The 18,729-nt window shown below is 32.3% G+C and overlaps 4 protein-coding genes and 1 non-coding gene across 8 annotated transcripts; 2 read left to right on the top strand and 3 right to left on the bottom strand.

Moving 5' to 3' along the window:
- The first annotated feature begins 135 nt into the window (after positions 1-135).
- mRpS14 (mitochondrial ribosomal protein S14) lies at positions 136-940 on the top strand. Its single transcript, XM_015929499.3, has 2 exons — positions 136-585; positions 669-940. The coding sequence occupies exons 1-2, from the start codon at positions 217-219 to the stop codon at positions 855-857; spliced, it is 558 nt and encodes a 185-aa protein (XP_015784985.1). The 5' UTR covers positions 136-216; the 3' UTR covers positions 858-940.
- Positions 941-2,814: 1,874 nt separating this feature from the next.
- Positions 2,815-8,170, bottom strand: LOC107362784 (retinol dehydrogenase 16). 4 transcript variants are annotated; one of them, XM_015929916.3, is made up of 5 exons: positions 7,782-8,170; positions 7,421-7,466; positions 7,224-7,345; positions 6,716-6,924; positions 2,815-3,923 (listed from the first exon to the last, which is right to left on the bottom strand). In XM_015929916.3, exons 3-5 carry the CDS (start codon positions 7,226-7,228, stop codon positions 3,016-3,018), a joined length of 1,122 nt encoding a protein of 373 aa, XP_015785402.1. In that variant the 5' UTR covers positions 7,229-7,345; positions 7,421-7,466; positions 7,782-8,170; the 3' UTR covers positions 2,815-3,015. The 4 variants fall into 4 exon arrangements, with proteins under 4 accessions (XP_015785402.1, XP_089122669.1, XP_089122668.1 ...); XM_089266543.1 differs by having other exon boundaries at positions 7,421-7,613; positions 7,782-8,036; XM_089266542.1 differs by having other exon boundaries at positions 7,224-7,466; positions 7,782-8,042.
- Positions 8,171-8,720: 550 nt separating this feature from the next.
- Positions 8,721-8,792, bottom strand: TRNAW-CCA (transfer RNA tryptophan (anticodon CCA)). Its single transcript has one exon. It is a non-coding gene; the product is annotated as a tRNA-Trp (tRNA).
- A 646-nt stretch (positions 8,793-9,438) lies between these two features.
- Positions 9,439-11,911, top strand: LOC107362564 (uncharacterized). Its single transcript, XM_015929661.3, has 9 exons — positions 9,439-9,636; positions 9,702-9,855; positions 9,938-10,126; positions 10,196-10,268; positions 10,323-10,464; positions 10,541-10,835; positions 11,137-11,270; positions 11,340-11,463; positions 11,611-11,911. Exons 1-9 carry the CDS (start codon positions 9,497-9,499, stop codon positions 11,656-11,658), a joined length of 1,299 nt encoding a protein of 432 aa, XP_015785147.1. The 5' UTR covers positions 9,439-9,496; the 3' UTR covers positions 11,659-11,911.
- On the bottom strand, positions 11,907-17,269 carry ATPCL (ATP-citrate synthase). The gene is made up of 3 exons (XM_015929660.3): positions 16,900-17,269; positions 13,691-16,435; positions 11,907-13,621 (listed from the first exon to the last, which is right to left on the bottom strand). The coding sequence occupies exons 1-3, from the start codon at positions 17,170-17,172 to the stop codon at positions 13,361-13,363; spliced, it is 3,279 nt and encodes a 1,092-aa protein (XP_015785146.2). The 5' UTR covers positions 17,173-17,269; the 3' UTR covers positions 11,907-13,360.
- Between the last annotated feature and the right edge of the window lie 1,460 nt (positions 17,270-18,729).

Here is an 18,729-nt window from a genome sequence, read left to right as displayed (position 1 = left end):
GTCATGATCAAGATGAAATTATTAACAAGAGTTGAATAAACTCTTGCCAAGATTATTGTTGATGTAAAGGCTAACGCCATCTATGATATTCATTAATGAAACACAGAATCTTTATCACAGCTGATAACCATTTGGTGTATCGGTCTTGATATTTTTTAGATTAAAAATATGTTTTGGTTTATGTTATTGTGATTTAAATTTAATTCGTGGTTGATAATGTCATTAGTCAGCTGTAAAAAGCTTTTGGATTTATCCAAACAGCTCGTAAATCATCTTATTTTACCAAATAGAGGTGCTAAGACCAAATTTGCTGCTTATTTTCCTGCTAGACCATTTAAATTGCGACCTGATAAGTTAGATGTTGGAATGTCCGGTGCTTCATACCAAACTACAATTCAAAGAAAACGCCAGGTTACTGATCTTAATGTCCCTGTTTTTGGTGAAACACCTGTTGAATGCTTAAAATGGACTAATTGGAAAATGTTAAGAGACGTTAGACGAAGATATGTCTACTCTTACCATTTTCCGTTGAGTAATAATCTAACCTGTTTAATGAGAAATAATATCCTACCAACAACTATAAAGGTATTTTCCGTTTTTCAAATCCTCAATGCTTGGTTTGTTATATCGATCGATTTTATTTATTGTCTTTTATCTCCTTGTTTCAGGAATTAGCTCTGAATGAAATGGGGGAACTTCCTCGTGCTAGATACAGTGGTTGGCTCGTCTGGAGATGTGGAATCACATCAAGACCTAGAGGAAAGTATCTAAAGTTCAAAATGTCCCGTATCGCGTTTAGAAACTTAGCTGATTACAACTTCGTATCTGGAGCTATGAGATCTTGCTGGGGTCCATAAACTATTTCACAAATCAACAATTAGTATGGCACATCTAGAATTAGTCTGTAAACTTCAATTAAATTAAATATTTGTAAATCAAACTTTTTCGTTTTTAAATTTAATAACATTCTTATGGAACTCGATAACATAATAAATTAATAATAGGCAAATCAATAGTGTTCGAGTTGCAACACAGAAATCTCGTAATGCCTCAAATTAAAAGATGTACTAAAAGACTTGAAATAATTCCAACAATCAGAATAATGAATGGGAAAAAGAGATAAAGTAAAGTGATCGAAGCATTGATGACTTGTTGCTCCTTGTTATTTTCATCTAAACATGAAGATGGTGTCTCGAATCCAGTCAGACCTTTAACCCCCAGCTTTTTAACTCTGTCGTGTTCAAAAAGGCCAAACTCAGTTGCTGCATACGATCCTTTAGTAATTACATCATTCACTGATTTAGGAGCAAACTTGTTAATGGCAATACCCAGAATGTGTTTGTAAATGGGCATTTCAGATAAAATAAGTGGCTTTTTATCTTCTTCCTCTTTCTCATATAAACATCCATAAGTTTTCACAGATGCATAAGCTGAATCATCGAGAATACTAACATATCTGTTCTGTTTAAGCATGTCGAATATATCGCCAGTATTTTTTTCAGCCAAATTCACCCAAATAGCCTGATCCACAGATCTGCGAGTATTCATATCTGTCGAATCGTTCAGCAACTTTCCACAATTAGCTGGTAAAAGGAAACATGGCCTGAAATCGTGATTAATAACATCAGTAAATGATGTCAATTTGAGATAATCAGATTGCTGCAACATTCCTGTTTTTATTGAAGCTGACAATAATTTACTTGCGATCAGATGAGCAATAATGAAGATGAGGAAAAAAAATTTTCTTTGAATTTGTTCACTCACAACGAAATACTGAGACAAAAGGTAATCAAACTGAGACCAGAATATATTGATGCCACTGAAATGATGGTTATATTTAAGAACGAAAGAGTTCATTAAAATGAAAATGCTGGAAAGAGCTAAGAAGCAGATCCAAAATGGGAAATCAAATGAAAAAATGAAGTCGAAAAAAAATGCCTGTTCTGTTAAAGTTTTCCGTTCACTCGAATATGAGAAGTAGCAATTTCTTTCCCATACAGTTGGTAATAAGGATAAATTTTGACCAACACTCCTCAATCCATCCAGACCAATTACTCCAGTAAAATCTATTTCTCCACTTTGAACATAAGATAAGACCCCATTGCATGTACCGTAATCAGGACAAAAATTTACTGGTAATACGGTCATTGGATGAAATGTTACATTCGTTTTGTTAATAATAAAATAATAAAAATTTAGGATATAAGGAGCAAGAATACCATCTAATTTTGAATTTTCAGTGACGAACAGTAATGGTGGAGAGTTGACGATTCCTAATTGAATTGGACGCATAATTGTATCAAACTTTAGCGAGCAATAATAGATCAAACGTCTGAGTTTAACTTACAATTGTTAGTGATTGAGATTGATAAGTGACCAACAAAATACTATTACCTTGTAAGGTTCACTAACATTGAGTCTCACGAATTGAACAACAAATTTGCCTGCAAAATATCGTTAAATATTGAACTCTCTGCTGTATTAATACTCCCACACAGTTAAAGATATTTGTAGGAAAATTTATAACCAATTCAATATAAATGGATCGATTTCAAATGAAAATGTCACTGCCATGGTTATCATTTTATAAGTCATGGCTTAACTTTGATACAATACAATTTGATATTTTGAAAAGGTTACAATTTTCAAATATTAATACATGACTTTTAAAAAAATATCAATATTAATAAAAATAATTATCCACCTTATACATGATCTATAATTGCCATTTACAAAATCTGTATAGCAACCCGAATATTTAGATATCTGGTTGATTATTAGTCTGGAACACTTTCTTTCATATTTGCTGCGAAATTAACTTTACATTTTTAAATTTACTTCGTATTTACTTTCTTTATAAAATCTAACTTGTTCATTTTTAACAAGCTAAATTGTTTGCTAGATAAATAAATGTGGACTTTAAAGATTCCACACAATATACAATATATTTTTTCTCTTTCAGCGATTGTAAAAGATGATTATTTGTCAATTTGAGTTGGATTTGTTACAGATACTTTAGTGAGCTTTTGATTTTTCCAGCTGATTGTTTGCGACCTCGAAAATTTTTTGGTAAAACCAGATGAAAATTTCTCTAGGAACTAATTGTCCGAGCAAAAGAAGAGGCTTGATATAAGGTGAAGCGCAAATATATCTGTACAAAGGTTCTGGGTCAGTTAAAGCTTTAGCAACGGTCCGTGAAACTTCACCAGGATCTTGATTAGCACCTAAAGCGTTCAATTGGATGAGTGTGAAAAAGTCGGCAATCATCTTTTTGTAAGATGATTGACTGAAAACTTTCTTGATTGAAGCATCTGTGGTGCTCCAACATTTGTCGTCATGTTCATTCAAATTAACTGTCCTTAACATATCAGTTCCATAGAAATAAGGTTCGATTGTGGTAACTTTAACACCAGCATCTGCAATTTCCTCTCTTAAACAATCACCAAATGCGGTGATACAATGTTTGGACATGCAGTAGGCAGCTAATGGTGGCAATGAGACTCGAGAAGCAATCGACGAAAGGATTACAACTCTTCCTTTCGATTGTCTTATGAGTGGTGAAAATTTACGAGTTACTTTGACAACGGCAAAAACATTTACATCAAATTGATCTTTAACAAAATAATTGAAATCGCCACATTCAATTGGAGCCATTCTAAGAATGCCAGCGTTATTAACTAAACCCCAAAGTTTCTCATTGCTATTCTTCTGGCTAAGAGTGGAGTTAATTGTTTCATAAGCAGCATCTAAATCTTCATCTTTTGTGACATCCATTTTGACCACAATTAGTTGATCAGGTTTCTCTGCCTTTGATTTTAAACTTTCAGCTCCTGGTCCATTTGGAAACAAGCAACCAGCAAATACTTTGAAACCCATTTTATTTAATAACAATGCAGCTCCATGTCCAAAGCCTGAGTCACATCCTAAAAGGCAACAGAAATAAAGAAAATAATTAGCTAATTGGTTGAATAATGGGTTGAGTTTACTTTTATTTGTTCATTATTAATAATCAAACGAATTGCTTGGAGCTGGGGAAAGTGTTCAATTTTAATTCAACCTATAAGGAAGTAACGATTCAGGGCAATCGATGAATGGATAAATTGTCGAGTCAAAAATTAAATAACTAAAGTAAAAAAAGATTTAAGTAATTTTCCTTTTATATTTTTTGTATCAAATGATAATATCATTATATGATGAGAGCACAAAGACAAGTTAATTTACAATAAACTACTTCAAGAGTAAATTATGATTTCAATATGAACCAAAAAATGATATTCAATTTCCTCAATCATTTTTGGTCAATAAATGTTAAGTCAACAAATTGATCATCACTTTTCTGATACAATCAAATACAATCTAAAACTGTTATAAGCCTCTTGAATTTCATGATAAAACATGAAAACAAACAATAAATTCCACTTAATGGTTCAAAGATTCATTTGTATCTTTGAGAACAGTTTTATTCACAATAATATTTCAATACTTTAACGAGCTCCTTACGTTATCCTCCTCAACGATAACTTTCAATAGCTGTAATCAAGTCTTAAGCCTAACCAGCCTTAAGGGAAACATTTTCATTTTGATACAGTAATTTGGAAGTACTTCAATTTCAAGTTCATGATACAGACAAGTTTTTTTTTTCATTCAATTTCAGTGAAAAAGTAAGTGAGAAAACTTGAGTGGGTTAAATATTTTTTCACAATTTAAACGAATTGTGGTGTAAATAAACTAAAAAGAAAAAGGAAAGACATGAGTAAATTGTTGAAGCACCAATTGAATCAAAAAGGGAAAAAAATATCAGTTTATTCGCAATCAGATTAAGAATGGAAGAGGAAACTTTACATTCAAATTATTTTGCATGCAATTGAATAATAACGCTAAACAATGATGGTTTAAAAGCATTAAGCGTAATTAAATTGCCTAGAGCGTTGAATAAACAAAAATTGCAAATATTAATATTGTCTGTAAAATATTATTTTAAACTATCTAATTCAAGCCATTTGGTGTCTTTTGCTGTTAAAATGCTAGGCTGAAATGCTAAAAGTTCATTTTGGTCTCAATCAATATTTATTTATTCTAACTTGTGATGTTGTTAATGATTCTAATTTCTGATTCCTTGTTATTTGCATATTTATGAAGAAACTAGAAGTTTAAGAATTAGCAATTTCAGGTTTCGAAAGACTGATGTCATGTTTCAGGCAATTGTGCATTTGAACATTAGCTATGGAGACTATCAACTAATTGTCTGTGGACTAATGAGTTTGTAATAATTTTATCAGTGTCAATAAGAAAGTTAATGAGTTTTGAATAAGGATTTGTTACAAGCTAATGCAATCGATCCTTTCATCATTAGATATTTTTGACCACTGCCATCTAACAAGGGAAGGTTATCTAACGATTTGATTTATGAAATGATAAATTGATAGGAATAAGGGGGAAATAAATCTGGTGAAATTTTTCATTCAATTTCAAGCACTGGAAGACAACTTCGATTATGAAAATTGCCCTTGTGATTTTGAAATGATAAAGTTGACAAATTACGGAGCAATCAGTTATAGCGTTTTTGATTACGAGATTTGCAAATTTCTGTTAACAGTTTTTCATGAAGTGAACTTGGAAGTTGACAGATTCAAAATATGCGATTAAATTGAAAGGATTGCAAATCAAGTGGAATTAGCAGATTGAAAAACAATTGAGAGCTTCAAGTGTTGGATAATAAGTGTTTAGTGATAATTAGAGTTATGTTGAATACTATGTATCATGTTTATGCAATGTTGAATAGAGAGCATTCAATGGGAATTATGAATGCGTGCTCAGTATACAATAATTTACATCATAATTAAGTTAACAATTTCTGCAAATTGAGTGCAAATTAATGAAACAAATGATAAAAAACTTAAACAAAATTGAGAGTTTGACAGTAAAATTATACTTAAAGAAACCCGAAAACGCAAAACTGAATGAAGTATTACATGAAAGTGTACAACAAGAAATGGGGAATTGCATGATTTTTTTAACTCATTAGATCAATTGTGCTTAATACTATTAGTAAATTAGGTGAGGTCAGTTAAACGGAAGGTAGACCTTGAAAGTCAATCAAGTCTAACAAATGTTTCGGTTGTATTTGTGTTCAAAGAGTAACAGTCATAACGATTGTAAGTCGGTTGATTAAGAAACAAATGATTTTCAAAATCATAAAGTTAACCTTATTGGATTGAAAAACAATTAAAATTAGTGTATGGCAACTGAAGCTGATTAAGGAAAGTTGAACCGAAAAATACCATTAAACTTGAACAAAATCTGCACAATCTAACCAAGATAAAGTTCAGAATTCATTATAATCAAGATATTTAGCCTGACAAGTTCATATTCATTTTGACATTATCATAGTCTTACATCGTTTTTCAATTACTAAATGACTACATTAGGAAATACATTTTGATTAATTCCTCAACAACATGTAAATGGGAAATTAGGTGAATTATGTAAGCAAAATAAGCTGAAATAATCATAGTTTTAAATTAAAATAATTAGATAATAACTAACCAATATTTGAATAGATTAAAATAATGACTTGAAGCACAGAGAATCAATTTTGCAATAGCTGACTGTTCACAAAGGTAAACAAGGATGTAAATTAACAAAATTTTTAGCTGCAACTGTTTGCGTGATATTAGTAATAAAGAGACGATTGTTTAAGATTTAATTGACTTACCTGTGACTAGAACGGCCTTGCCTTTAGGATTTACCTTAGAAGCAAAAGGCTTGATGAAAAATGAAGCTAAAATGGGTCCAAGTTCCCATGCAAAAACAGCAAGAATGGTGAGGATACCCAAAAAGTTTACAAGGGTTCGGAAAATGGTTGAATACTGATGTGCGAAACATAACAGTAGGAACGATGCTAAAACAGCTTTGTATTTAATCCTTGACCAGATGAAACAAGAGAAATGGAAAGAAAGAGGAGACGAAAGGAAGAAAAAATGGGTTCATAAATTAGTTTTGTGGCTAACAAGAGTTATGATGCAGGAAATTGCTTTAACCGATAACACTATTGAGGTTTTGGTTTTAAAAATGGATGTTGTTAGATTGTTGCTGGTGATAAGACCAGGAAAGCTATTGGGTTAAAATGTTTGGACTTTGAAACAGTGAGTCTTAGGGCAACTCACAGCTCAAATGTCATAACACGAGATAACATAAGGTAAGAATAAACTGTGACTACTTACTCCATTGTATATGAACTATGATGAATATTTGGTTGATTTGTTGTAAAATAAGTTGATGGCAAAAGCACAGGAAAGTTATTTTATATGAAACAGTTGGATGGTTGAATTATGATGGTTATAGCCTAGTTTAGAGACAATTCATTGGAATTATAAGTAATCATTTTCCTTTTCATTGATAAGATAGATGAACAAGTTACCGATGAGAAGCAAGATGGTGCTGATGATGTCGATGAGTATGATGAGCTAGCCATTAAAAAAGTGAGTAAAAGAATGATAGAGAAGAAATTAAAGTCCAAGTGAGAGATAAAAAGATGAAAACAAAATTTGAGTGTTAGGTTTAGTCGCAAGCTGTATAATCACTTTACATGAAGAAATGAACAGGTTGATGGGCTGAGAAATTGAATTGAATGAAAAAAAAGGTTGAGTGAGGTAAACGTGAAACTCACAGTTGAAAATGAGAGGGAAAAGAATAAGGATAGAAAGAGAAGAAGGGAGGAAAAGAAAGAGAGGAAAGAAAGATTGACAAAAACGAGAGTAAACTGAAAATGTTTTGCTTACCTTTAGGTTGTCCGACTTTTTTTTAACCTTTCTGTCCAATTAAAATTACTGTTAGGTGATTTCAGGTTTAATTTCAGGTTTAATTCAGGTTTGTTTTTCTTCTATTCAGGATTGATCATGTTGAAACAGTTTTGACATAATTATAATTACTTTTGATCACTATCTATCTTAAAGATTTGATTTTTTAAAGGCAAAACAATTTTCACTTGTTCGCTATGTTAACCACTAACACCACACCAACAAAATGGCAGCAGGAGATCAACTTAAATACATTTTCATGAAACTCTTTCTATTTATAATTATCATTGTTTCTTTGATTGTTTCACTTCCTTATTAAATAAAAATGGTCAATAGAGAGCATATTTAACGGGTTAATCAGTTCATCTTCATGCGTCAATCCAGCCTCAAATACAAACCGAGTTTTTCCTTAACTCGTGTTTATGGAAAAACAGAAACACTGTCTTCATTTCTTGCATATTTAAATCATTAAAGATCTAGTTATTAAATTTTCACAGTCACTTTACTAGATTAAACTAACCAGATTTGCGTAGCATTTTGATTTGCACAAAATTCATTCATTTTATATCATGGTAGTAACATTTTTATTGGTAATCAATTAAACACCTCAAGATGTAATGCGCTTTTTATTGTTGATCCAGTAGCACTTAAGCTAGTAAAGTAAATACATTTCAGTCGATATGAATTAATGTTTGCATTTGCGTCAAAAGCAAATTAAATTAAAAATGGATAAGATTAATGTTACAATTTAATAAAAAAGACAAAAGTTGATTGTAACAAAAATGAAAATAAAATGTTCAAGCTCGAGTGAGTATTCATAACAATTAACTGATGATTTAAATTCAATGATCAATTAGCAATAAGCTTCAATCAATTAACCTTGATAATCAATTGGTTTGATAAAAAAAGATGAAAAGTAATTGACCAGGACGTGATTTGAACACGCAACCTTCTGATCTGGAGTCAGACGCGCTACCGTTGCGCCACCTAGTCGTTAGGGTTAATCGAGTTCTATTTTATTAATGAATCTATTGCTGCTTTTCATTAAAAATAGTTTATCATTTTGTGTTAATTAAATGCTTAAGGATGTTTTTGATAACTAAATAGATATAATAACAATTAAGTTCAACTGAGCTCACTCCAAAAATTACCAAGAATCACGTGTTTTCCAACTACAGGACATTGAGAGCAAAGAAGACCATCTAAAGAATCTGTTGTCGAAGAGTAAAGGAATATAATTAATCACAAGTTAAAGATCTTTCTGATGGGATTAGATATGATCAGGCCTGATTAATGTTACACAGCTGGGCAAATTTTCGATCGATTCTCAATATTATTTGTTTCTATTGTTAACAACTAAGCTAAAAGATAAGATTTGCAGCTATTTTAGCATTAGAACATTTCAAAAAGCTTTATTTTAACAAAAGATGAAATTTGAAACTATTGAATTGGTGTTTCAAAATCAGCCTTTAAACAAATTTATATTGGTCAAACTATTGACTTATTACAATATTCATAGGCAATTATTTCAATCAATTTTACAAGACTCGAGAAAATATTGAAATTTCACGATTTTAGTTTGAATTGAGCGCCTTGAGAAACCTCGTGATTAACATGTTTTGAAGTTCCTTCAATGTTGATCAGTTGGACCGGTTACAAAGAACGAATATTTAATTGTTGCTTTCAAATATCATTACATGTTGCTTAAACGTTCTATCAAGATATTAAAAAAGTCAGGATTTCATTATCGGCCATTCTCTCAAGCCTTATCTCTATTTGATATTGCAGAACAAGTTTTCAGTAGTGATTCCGAAGAATCAGGATTTGTCAACCAAGTGTAAGTCACATTTTATCGCTCTTGTTTGTTATCTTTTAATTAAATGGACTGTTTTTTTATTGCAGCCCAGGAGTAAAGAAATGCTATTACGAAAAAGGATGTCGAGTCGTTTATCCCTATTTTTATGTCGCTCAAGCTTACTGTTTGGGATCTTGGGCAGGGAAACATGTGAATGAAGTCTACTTTAAAGACAGAAGACAACCATCAAAATATTTATGGGTAATCATTCTGAACACTGAGAACTTAATTGGATTTAATATTGATTTTGACTTTGCATTTTTTTAATTTCAATTCTTTGTAGAACCAATATATAGAAAATGGTTGGATTAGAGTTAACAAGAAAATTGTTAATCCCGATTATATCATGCAACTTGATGACATATTATCTCATGTTTTTCATTTTCATGAAAATCCGATTGTTGATCTACCATACAGGATCAAACATTTAGATGATGTTTTCATAGTTCTTGATAAGCCTCCGGGAATTCCGGTAAGTCATCAAAAATGATTGTTTATTTCTTGCTCATTGATTGTTTGTGTTTCTTTAATTCATTTGTAGATGCATCCAGCAGGAAATTATAAATACAACTCTTTGATGTCTATGGCTAAACAAAGATGGCAATCAGTTTATGGTAAATAAAATTAGATTTGTTAATCTAAATATTCACCAATAAATTTATGTTTAGGGTTCAATCGAATCGATGCCGCTACATCTGGTATTGTAGTTCTTGTTCGTAATCAAGCTAAAGCCAACGAACTATCAAACCAGATGGCGAATAAACAAATAACCAAGGAATATGTCGCAGAAGTTTCCGGGAATTTTCCTCAGTATGCATTTTTACTCGTTTATATTGTGCCAAAACTTTGATTCTTCGAACTAAACATTTTTCTTATTCTTATTTAGTGATGAAATCGTTGTAAATGCACCTCTATCTCGATGTTTCAAAGAATTTGGTCCAGTTATAGTTAATTTTAACTCTGGTATTTCTAGTAGTACCTTAATTAAAAAAGTTAGATACAAGACCAACACTGGAACTAGTATACTCTCCTGTTTTCCGATAACTGGGCGATCTCATCAAATAAGAGTTCATCTTCAATATTTAGGATTCCCAATCATGAATGATCCTATTTATAACTCACCTGCTTTTGGACCTAAATGTGGAAAAAATGGTGACTATGGTGGTCTATCTGAATATGAGGTGTGTTTCAAAGTTCACGAAAATTTTATGTTCATTTATACATATGTTTCCATTGAGCTTGTCACCATTCTTAATCAAGTCTACACAACTAATTCTCTATGCTTAGATTAAGGTAATTGATTTGGGGAAAAGGGTATATTTTGATCCTTATTAATATATTCTTATCATTATTATCCAATAATAAATATACGACTAAATAAACTGATGAGACTTTCGTTAGATGATTAGACTTCAAATGGTGACAAACTCAATGCATCTGTATATGCATGATTATGAATTATGTTTTATTTTTTATTGCTAGATTTATCGAGCAGATTGTCTGGAAGCTAAAAAGAAAGTTGACGAACTACTGGAGGATTCAGTTGATGTTATAGACGAATATGACAATTTCTTACCGGATTATCGCACAGATAGATGGGTTGAATTTACTCATAAGTAAGTATAAGATTTGATTCCATAATTTACCGGTGCAATATTGATATTGTTTTCATCTGTGGTTTTCAGTAATCGTTATAACCCTGATTTGGATCTTTCCTGTAAAGAATGTCGTATTTGTCAATCCAATACCAAAGAGTTTATTCCTATCAGACCTAAAAAATTTCTTCATCTCCATGCACTTAGATATAAGGTAATTATTACCAATCAAGACAAATATTTGATTATTTTAATTATTTATTACTTTATCAATTTTACTTCTAACTATAAATGTTGTTGTACAAATTGATCTAATTGCAAGTTATAGTTAACCGATTTAATCCATTTCATTTTTCTTAAGGGTCCTGATTGGGATTTTTCTGTGAGATTGCCATATTGGGCGCGCTGAAACAATCAGATGCAATTTTCACTTTTCCAAATGAAAATTAGGTTAAATAAACTTATGTTATCATTTGGTAAATTGGACTATGTTTCAGATGTCACAATCATGTTTCTGAAATCAAAAACCGATTTACATTTTACCTTTTACAAGAAAATATAGCATTATAGAATTACTATTTTGATCAATTCTGACACAAAATGAGGTTTGAATGTTCTCTTCAGTTTAAGTTTTCTAAGAAATTAAATCTAAAAATGGAAAATTTGTAAACACCGATGGCACGTAAATTTATTCTTGAACAATATTTATCATTATAATATCCATATAAGACTGAGGAGACAGAAAAAAGTCCATGACGAGCAATTTTTGATATGCCTCTTTTTGGGAAGCCGCAAAGGATACAATTGTTTGAGTTACAATCAGTTGATTGGTTTTCATAGGTAATCTTAGTCTGAACCAAGAGTACATTGGAAATTTAAATCATGTAGTTTGTTGATATCGGAAATTACAAAGAAAACAAATATGACCTTATTAAGTAATTACCTACAAAAAAGAAAATGGGGAATGTAAATGAAAGTGAAATAGATAGGGTTACAATTTTCATGGAAAAAAAAGATTTACATGGCAGATGTAAAGTATAACTGTAACTTTTGAAAGGATTGTATTCAGCTGAGTATCTTTTTTGCGTCTTTGACTCGTTTAATTAATGCTAGTTGATTACATGCTATTAATGTAATTGAGTGCTTGCTGTCTTCAAAATTTAATTCAATGCACCTAAGCAATCTAAACTAACCTATTTTCTTTCATTTAACTCAAATTACAGCCAACGGATTGAAAACAGTGAGTTTTTAATGAAAGGAAATAGGCTATTAAACTGTATAATTGCTGTATTATGAACAAAAATAGCTGATCACCAATACCCAAATACCAATCACCTAGCACCAATTAGTTTGTTCATGGTTTTCATAACATATCAACAGCATTGGGGAAGTAAAGGATTAAATTAAAGGGAAAATATTGAACTAAATAAGTTGATATGGTAAAAGTTGTCCGTTGTTAAGACACTAATAAACCTAAAGAAATAACACTAATGCTATTCATTCATTCGAAGCAAAAAGAAGGTTAAGAAAAAGACAATGTTTACAGATATTTCTTTTTCAGGATGAGGGAAAAAGGATTGAGAAGCACTTCTGAAAAAATACAGCTACCTATATCAATTCACAACCTTCAAAGATCACTAATGGACTCAGATTTAAGTCCAATATTGTTTAGCACAACCAAGATGGTTCAAGATCCATAATTATGGGTAATAATGAAAATAAGGTGAGAAGAAAATGTAAGCCCAAATTTTGTATAGTGAGTGAGTGAGTGAGTGGTGAATGAATGAATGAATAAGTAAAATGGGTGAACGAACAAGATTAAAGAATTTGAAAACTAATCCTATTTTTTCAACATTTTGATTTAGCTAAAAATTGACTCTTAAATTAGCATAACAACAAATATGGAATTAAACCTATCGCAAAATATTGTGAAGTATTCAAGCAGCAAAAGGATGAGAGAAATGCATAGGTTATATGTAATCTCTTCAACACGTTTGCAATTGATACGAACATAAGAAACTATCTGAAGGTTAACTTAATCCAAAACTTCTTTGCTAAGGTAATGTTTAACGAGCACACGATAACGTAAATGTAAATTTGTTGTGTTCAACTCAATTGCCAGCAAACTGAGTTTCTGGTAGAACGTAGGATATATCGTCCCAAGGGTGGCGGTAAAGTCCTTGCTTGAGACGCTTTTGGTCGAGATAATGACCAATGAAACCAATGGTTCGTCCAAGAACAAATAAGCCGTTAAGAGATCCTATTTCGATGTATTCTTGGGCTTCTTCAAGAGTAAAGCATCCACTGCTTCGCAATAAATCAACTGTTGCAGCACCGATCATACCGTCAACATTGAGAATAAGATTTGGCTTCTGTAGACATTAAAAGAAAAAAAAATGTTAGAACAATCAATAATGAAATCGATATTTTGCTAAACTAACCTTTGACGTTGTAATTTTTTCAACTTCAAGAGCAAAATCTAAAATTGGAGTACAGGGGAAAGTTTGTTTTACAAAATCTTTCATTAACTTGACCCTCATATCGGGATTATTGATAGATTTAACACGATGTCCGATTCCCATGATAAGCTGCCCTTTTTTTCTCATTTGATTCACAAATTCCATAGGATGTAAGCCTAAATCGTAAGCTTCACTGTATTGTCTAGCTGCAGCATCCAAAGCTCCGCCAAATCGATCACCAATAGTTAATAAACCGGAGACCAGTGATGAAACTAAATCTTTGCCCGCTCGAGCACAAACAATAGTGTTATGTGCACCTGAAACAGCTGGTCCATGATCAGCAGTAACCATGAGACACATTTCAAAAAATTTACAAGCGTATGAGGGTAAACGACGTTGGAACCAAAGTAAACTCAAAGTACCACCGATACCTAAATCCTCTTTAATAACGGTTGTAATAGGAATACCAGCATAGGAAAGTTCCTGTCCTCGTTCATCACAGATAGAAGTCATGAAGGATGCAGGTTTCCTAATCAAACCCAACTCTCTGGCCCAATTATAATCCATTGGCACAGTTGGAGGTGGAACTTCAGGTGAAGGTACGATGTCACCAGAATCAACTAACTTATCATAAACAAATTTAATTGTTTCTCCGAGTTCATTAAATGTAGCGGGTACAAAGATTCCTACTTCAGACATCGACTTGTTTTTGGCTACGGCAGTTTCTCTATCATTGTGAGCACAAGCACCCGCATGGCCAAATTGAACTTCTGAAGTAAACATGGTTGAACAAGTACCGATACACCAAGCAACCAAAGGCTTAGTTATTTTTTTACTTTTAACGGCTTCGATCACTTCATATTCTTCAGTTCCACCAACTTCCCCGAGGAGTACAAGCATTTTAATGTTTGGATCAGCTTGGTATCTAAGCAAATGATCGAGGAAAGTAGTTCCAGGATATCGATCACCTCCAATGGCTACTCCTTCAAAAACACCATTAGTTGCCCGCGAAATTATGTTATTCAATTCATTGGACATTCCTCCAGATCGAGAAACATAAGCAACGCTACCAGGTCGATATAGTTTGGAAGCTAGAATGTTGTCCAACATACCACCAGTGTTACCGATTTTGAGACAACCAGGTTTAACACCACCTACAGTAGCTGGTCCTATTAGAGTGATTCCTTTGACATTGGCCATTTTAATCATTTTACGAGTCAAATTTTCTGGAATGCCTTCAGCAATAATAGCAATAGTTCTGATCTGAGGGTATTGAAATGTTTCTATGGTGCTCTCATAAGCAGATCGAAGAGAAGCAAAATTAATAAGAACATCAGCATCTGAATGCTTTTTCATAGCATCAGACATATTTTTGTACACAGGGATAAGAATTTCTTTGTGACCCCAATAGAATTTTTGCTTGTGATCACCGGTAAATGGATAAACCATGGCAGCAACAGACCAAGTCTTACGTGAACAAACAAAATCGAAATCGAGCATAGATTGTACTGCTCGATTTTGCATTCCCCAAACAATTGCTTTTGTTGTAGGAGTGAAAAGAGATTTTTCCGAATAAGTTAAGGAAGTAGGACCTGATTCACTAGTTGATGTAAGGCCATTAGCTGAGACCCCAGAATTAGCTTGTTTAGCTGCATTCATCATTCCTGAATTATTACCTTGCATCATCCCTCCAGGCAATAGAAAATTAGCTGTAGTTACATTAGGTTGAGGCATTTGAGGTATTTCTCGCTTTCCCATAGCCATGGCAACAATAGCAGTCATGTGAGTTTCTGGGCCAAAAACATGAACTGGGATTCCGAGAGTATTACCAACTTCCCTGATCACCCGTAAACCTTCCTGGTAATTTGGACCAGCTCTACGAACGAAAATGGAAACTTGGTGATCTTGCAGTTTAGTTTGAAATTCTTGCAATGCTTTCACTATCCCTTTGAATGTTGACGCTACATTGGTAAAGTTAGCAATACCACCTCCAATTAGTAAAATTTTACCTTCAGCGTGTTTTTCTTTGGTCATTAAGCTCAATATTGTCTTGGCATATTCATAAGTTTGCTGTTCTGTAGGTGCACCAGAATATTCTCCATAATTGGCTAATTCTGTAGCTCCACCAAGTTCACAAATAGTATCTGCATAGATTACTGAAGCACCTCCACCGGCAATCATAGTCCAGATACGACCTTTTGGATTGAGAATGGTCAATTTCAGGCTGGCTCCACTTTTTGCATCCAACTCAGCAATATAAGCTTCTTCGGGGAAAGCATCACGTCCAAAAGGTGGAGGAAAATCAATATCACCCCATTTCTGTTTACAGATAAATTCAGCAGTAGCGTCGAGTTTAGCAGCAAGATCAAGAACATGGATATCATCTGAAATCACTAATGGATTGATTTCCAGATATGTGAAGTAAAGATCAACATAAATCTTATATAAGTCGAGGATAAATCGTGTCACTTTGTCTTTTTTGTTGTCAGAGATGTTAACCAAAAGTTTGGATTTAACTAGTTCTTCGGTGGGCTGTTCGTCAACAGACAAGTCGTATTTAATGGCTTTCGAATCTACATCACCAATGTCTACACCACCTTGATGATAAAACAAAATGGTATCTCCATGTCGGTGAGAATAAATACAAATGTATGCCTCTTCAGAGTCTTGGTGAGGTAGAAAGGGTTCAATGATAAAATTTCTCAGTCTTCCATTGGCTTTACCAACCTATTAAAAATTAAAGGTAAAAAATTACGCTTTAAAGACATTCACGTGCATATTAGACTAGAAAAAAAACTCATTTTTATTGCCCTGATGCAATGATATTATTAATAATCGACACTAATGATAGGTTTTGTCCTTGGTACAAAGCTAACAATATATTTTGACGTAACTGTTTGACAATAAACGAGAAAAGAGAAAAAAACTTACAAGGAATTCTCAGCATTCTTTCCCCTTTATTTATTATTCTTCCTTAAATAGAGAAAAAAATTTGCTCCACCATTCAGACTGAGAGATCAATAGCAAACAAGAAGGGTCTGAAATTTAAGTGATCAACAAACAACGACCATAATGAGGAACTATTTTATAAATTAGCTTCCTTATGAGCTTACAGCAGTATTAAAAGATATGATAGAAAGAGTAGGAAAGACGAGAATAGAAAGAGAAAAATAAAAGATGAAATATCTTACCTGGATTTCTTTACTCATTCGCTCGCTAATCCATTTTTGTACATCAGGTAAATCCAAATTAACACCAATTAAACCTAATTTACCTCGTCTTTTTATCAATTGGTCAGGTTTGACGACCAATTTTTCTGTCTTTAACCAACCATTGTCTCGGACAATTTGGTCAAAATTAGTTGACTCATTGACAGTAACAAATTTAGATGATGCACAAGTCCCATTAAGAAATTTGTTCAACAAATTTTTACCAGTCGCCTCGTGGATGGCTTTAGCTGACATTTTGTCACAATTGTATTAGCTTGAATAATTGTTAAGATAACAAACAAGAAACAACAACAAAACGTATAGTCAGATTAATAGGCTATAGAAAAAGCTGAAGACGCAATGAGAACAGTGAGAGTTAAAATACAAAAGTAAGAGAAAAATTGTCTGCAATAAAGAAAGGGAAATAGAAAGAGAAAAACGATTGAAGCGACTTCACAGTTAAGCTTTCATATCTTTGATGATGACGATGATGATGGTGAGATGATGGTGAGATGATGATTTGTTATGGTGAATAAAACATGCAACGTCAAAAGCCGGTCGAACCATTGGGCGGTGATTAGTAAAATTATCTTTAACCAGGAATAAATTGAGCGCTAATTCAAATCTGGTTAAGAGAACCTTTATTTTAATTTAACAATTTGTTTTCATTTTTCTTCCATTCCAACCTTCCATCATCCTCATAGTCATCTTCATAGCCATCATCATAAATATGATCGTCATTTAGAGACGAAACCTTTCTTTTAATGGATTATTTGATTTTCCTTAACCACAGCTTTCAACATTTCCTAGTTGTAAATACTCAAAGACAAGAATTACTAATCAAAGGTGATATTTAATTGCAAAGGAAACTAAATGACTAAAAAAGATGAGATTAATGTTTCAATTTTGATTGCATTTCCCTTTAAACATGCAAATTCATTGACGTTACCATTTATTAATTGATTCAAAGTGAGAGTCAACCATTTTCCTGTAAACTTTCAACTGACATTAACATTGATATTATACACTAAACTTAACCAGAATTGTTATTGGTTAATAAGAACAATTTTTAACTGTTAAAGACTCAAGGTTTAATCACGTAAACAGGTTTTATATTGATTACAGTAATTGACCAATAAATCAATTTTTCAAAGATCAATCAATGATTTTAATTATTCTCATCAGACTTTTTTATGTATTTATTGATACAATTGAATAATCTTGGCTTATGAACACTATTAACCACAAAAGGATTTAAATGTATTCAAATAGATTAATATTGATCTTGAATTATCCTAACATCTTATTCGTGATTAGTGGTTTCACTCAATCATGGTGATAATGAGGAAACAAATTGCTATCAATTGGTTTGTTTGATGATCATCGGTTGGTTGAGAGGTTGATCCAGACTAATTGTCAAACTAATCAACATACATTGAATATTACTCTGTAAACTAACCTACAATACAAAATGGTTTATTAAAAAATAGATACAAATTGTTAACGATCAACACTGATTGCCACTTATAAAAACATGTTCTGTAGATGGAAGGATTAATCTTCGGCTGATTTACTCGTGATTGTGGACAAGAAAATGATAATCTCGAATGAATATTACCATTGACAATTGATACACTTATTCAAGTGATTTGAATGATCAAACATGCTGTAGACACCTTTTAAGGTTACATCACAACTAGAGCTTTTAACTGATTGTCTTGAGGTAACAAAAAATTGAAATATTGATGAACTGAGAAAAGCTTGACTGTCTTTCATGTTGACTTGAAGCTTTCGATTGAAATTGAAATTGTT

This window comes from Tetranychus urticae, chromosome 1 (genome assembly GCF_039701765.1).
Source record: "Tetranychus urticae isolate SD_2017Ah chromosome 1, NJAU_TeUrti_SD_1.0, whole genome shotgun sequence".
Taxonomy (NCBI): domain Eukaryota; kingdom Metazoa; phylum Arthropoda; class Arachnida; order Trombidiformes; family Tetranychidae; genus Tetranychus; species Tetranychus urticae.
Note: the sequence above shows the minus strand (reverse complement) of the source record. Positions and strands in the feature narration are given on the sequence as shown.

Coding starts and splice junctions, on each gene's coding strand:
- ATPCL (XM_015929660.3), bottom strand. CDS start 17,172: ATGTCAGCTAAAGCCATCCACGAGGCGACTGGTAAAAATTTGTTGAAC. Junction 16,436..16,899: donor GAATGAGTAAAGAAATCCAG/GTAAGATATTTC, acceptor AATTTTTAATAG/GTTGGTAAAGCCAATGGAAG. Junction 13,622..13,690: donor AAAAAATTACAACGTCAAAG/GTTAGTTTAGCA, acceptor TAATGTCTACAG/AAGCCAAATCTTATTCTCAA.
- LOC107362564 (XM_015929661.3), top strand. CDS start 9,497: ATGTTGCTTAAACGTTCTATCAAGATATTAAAAAAGTCAGGATTTCAT. Junction 9,637..9,701: donor TCAGGATTTGTCAACCAAGT/GTAAGTCACATT, acceptor TTTTTATTGCAG/CCCAGGAGTAAAGAAATGCT. Junction 10,269..10,322: donor AAGATGGCAATCAGTTTATG/GTAAATAAAATT, acceptor ATTTATGTTTAG/GGTTCAATCGAATCGATGCC.
- mRpS14 (XM_015929499.3), top strand. CDS start 217: ATGTCATTAGTCAGCTGTAAAAAGCTTTTGGATTTATCCAAACAGCTC. Junction 586..668: donor TCCTACCAACAACTATAAAG/GTATTTTCCGTT, acceptor TCCTTGTTTCAG/GAATTAGCTCTGAATGAAAT.
- LOC107362784 (XM_015929916.3), bottom strand. Junction 3,924..6,715: donor CAAGGCCGTTCTAGTCACAG/GTAAGTCAATTA, acceptor GTTGCCTTTTAG/GATGTGACTCAGGCTTTGGA.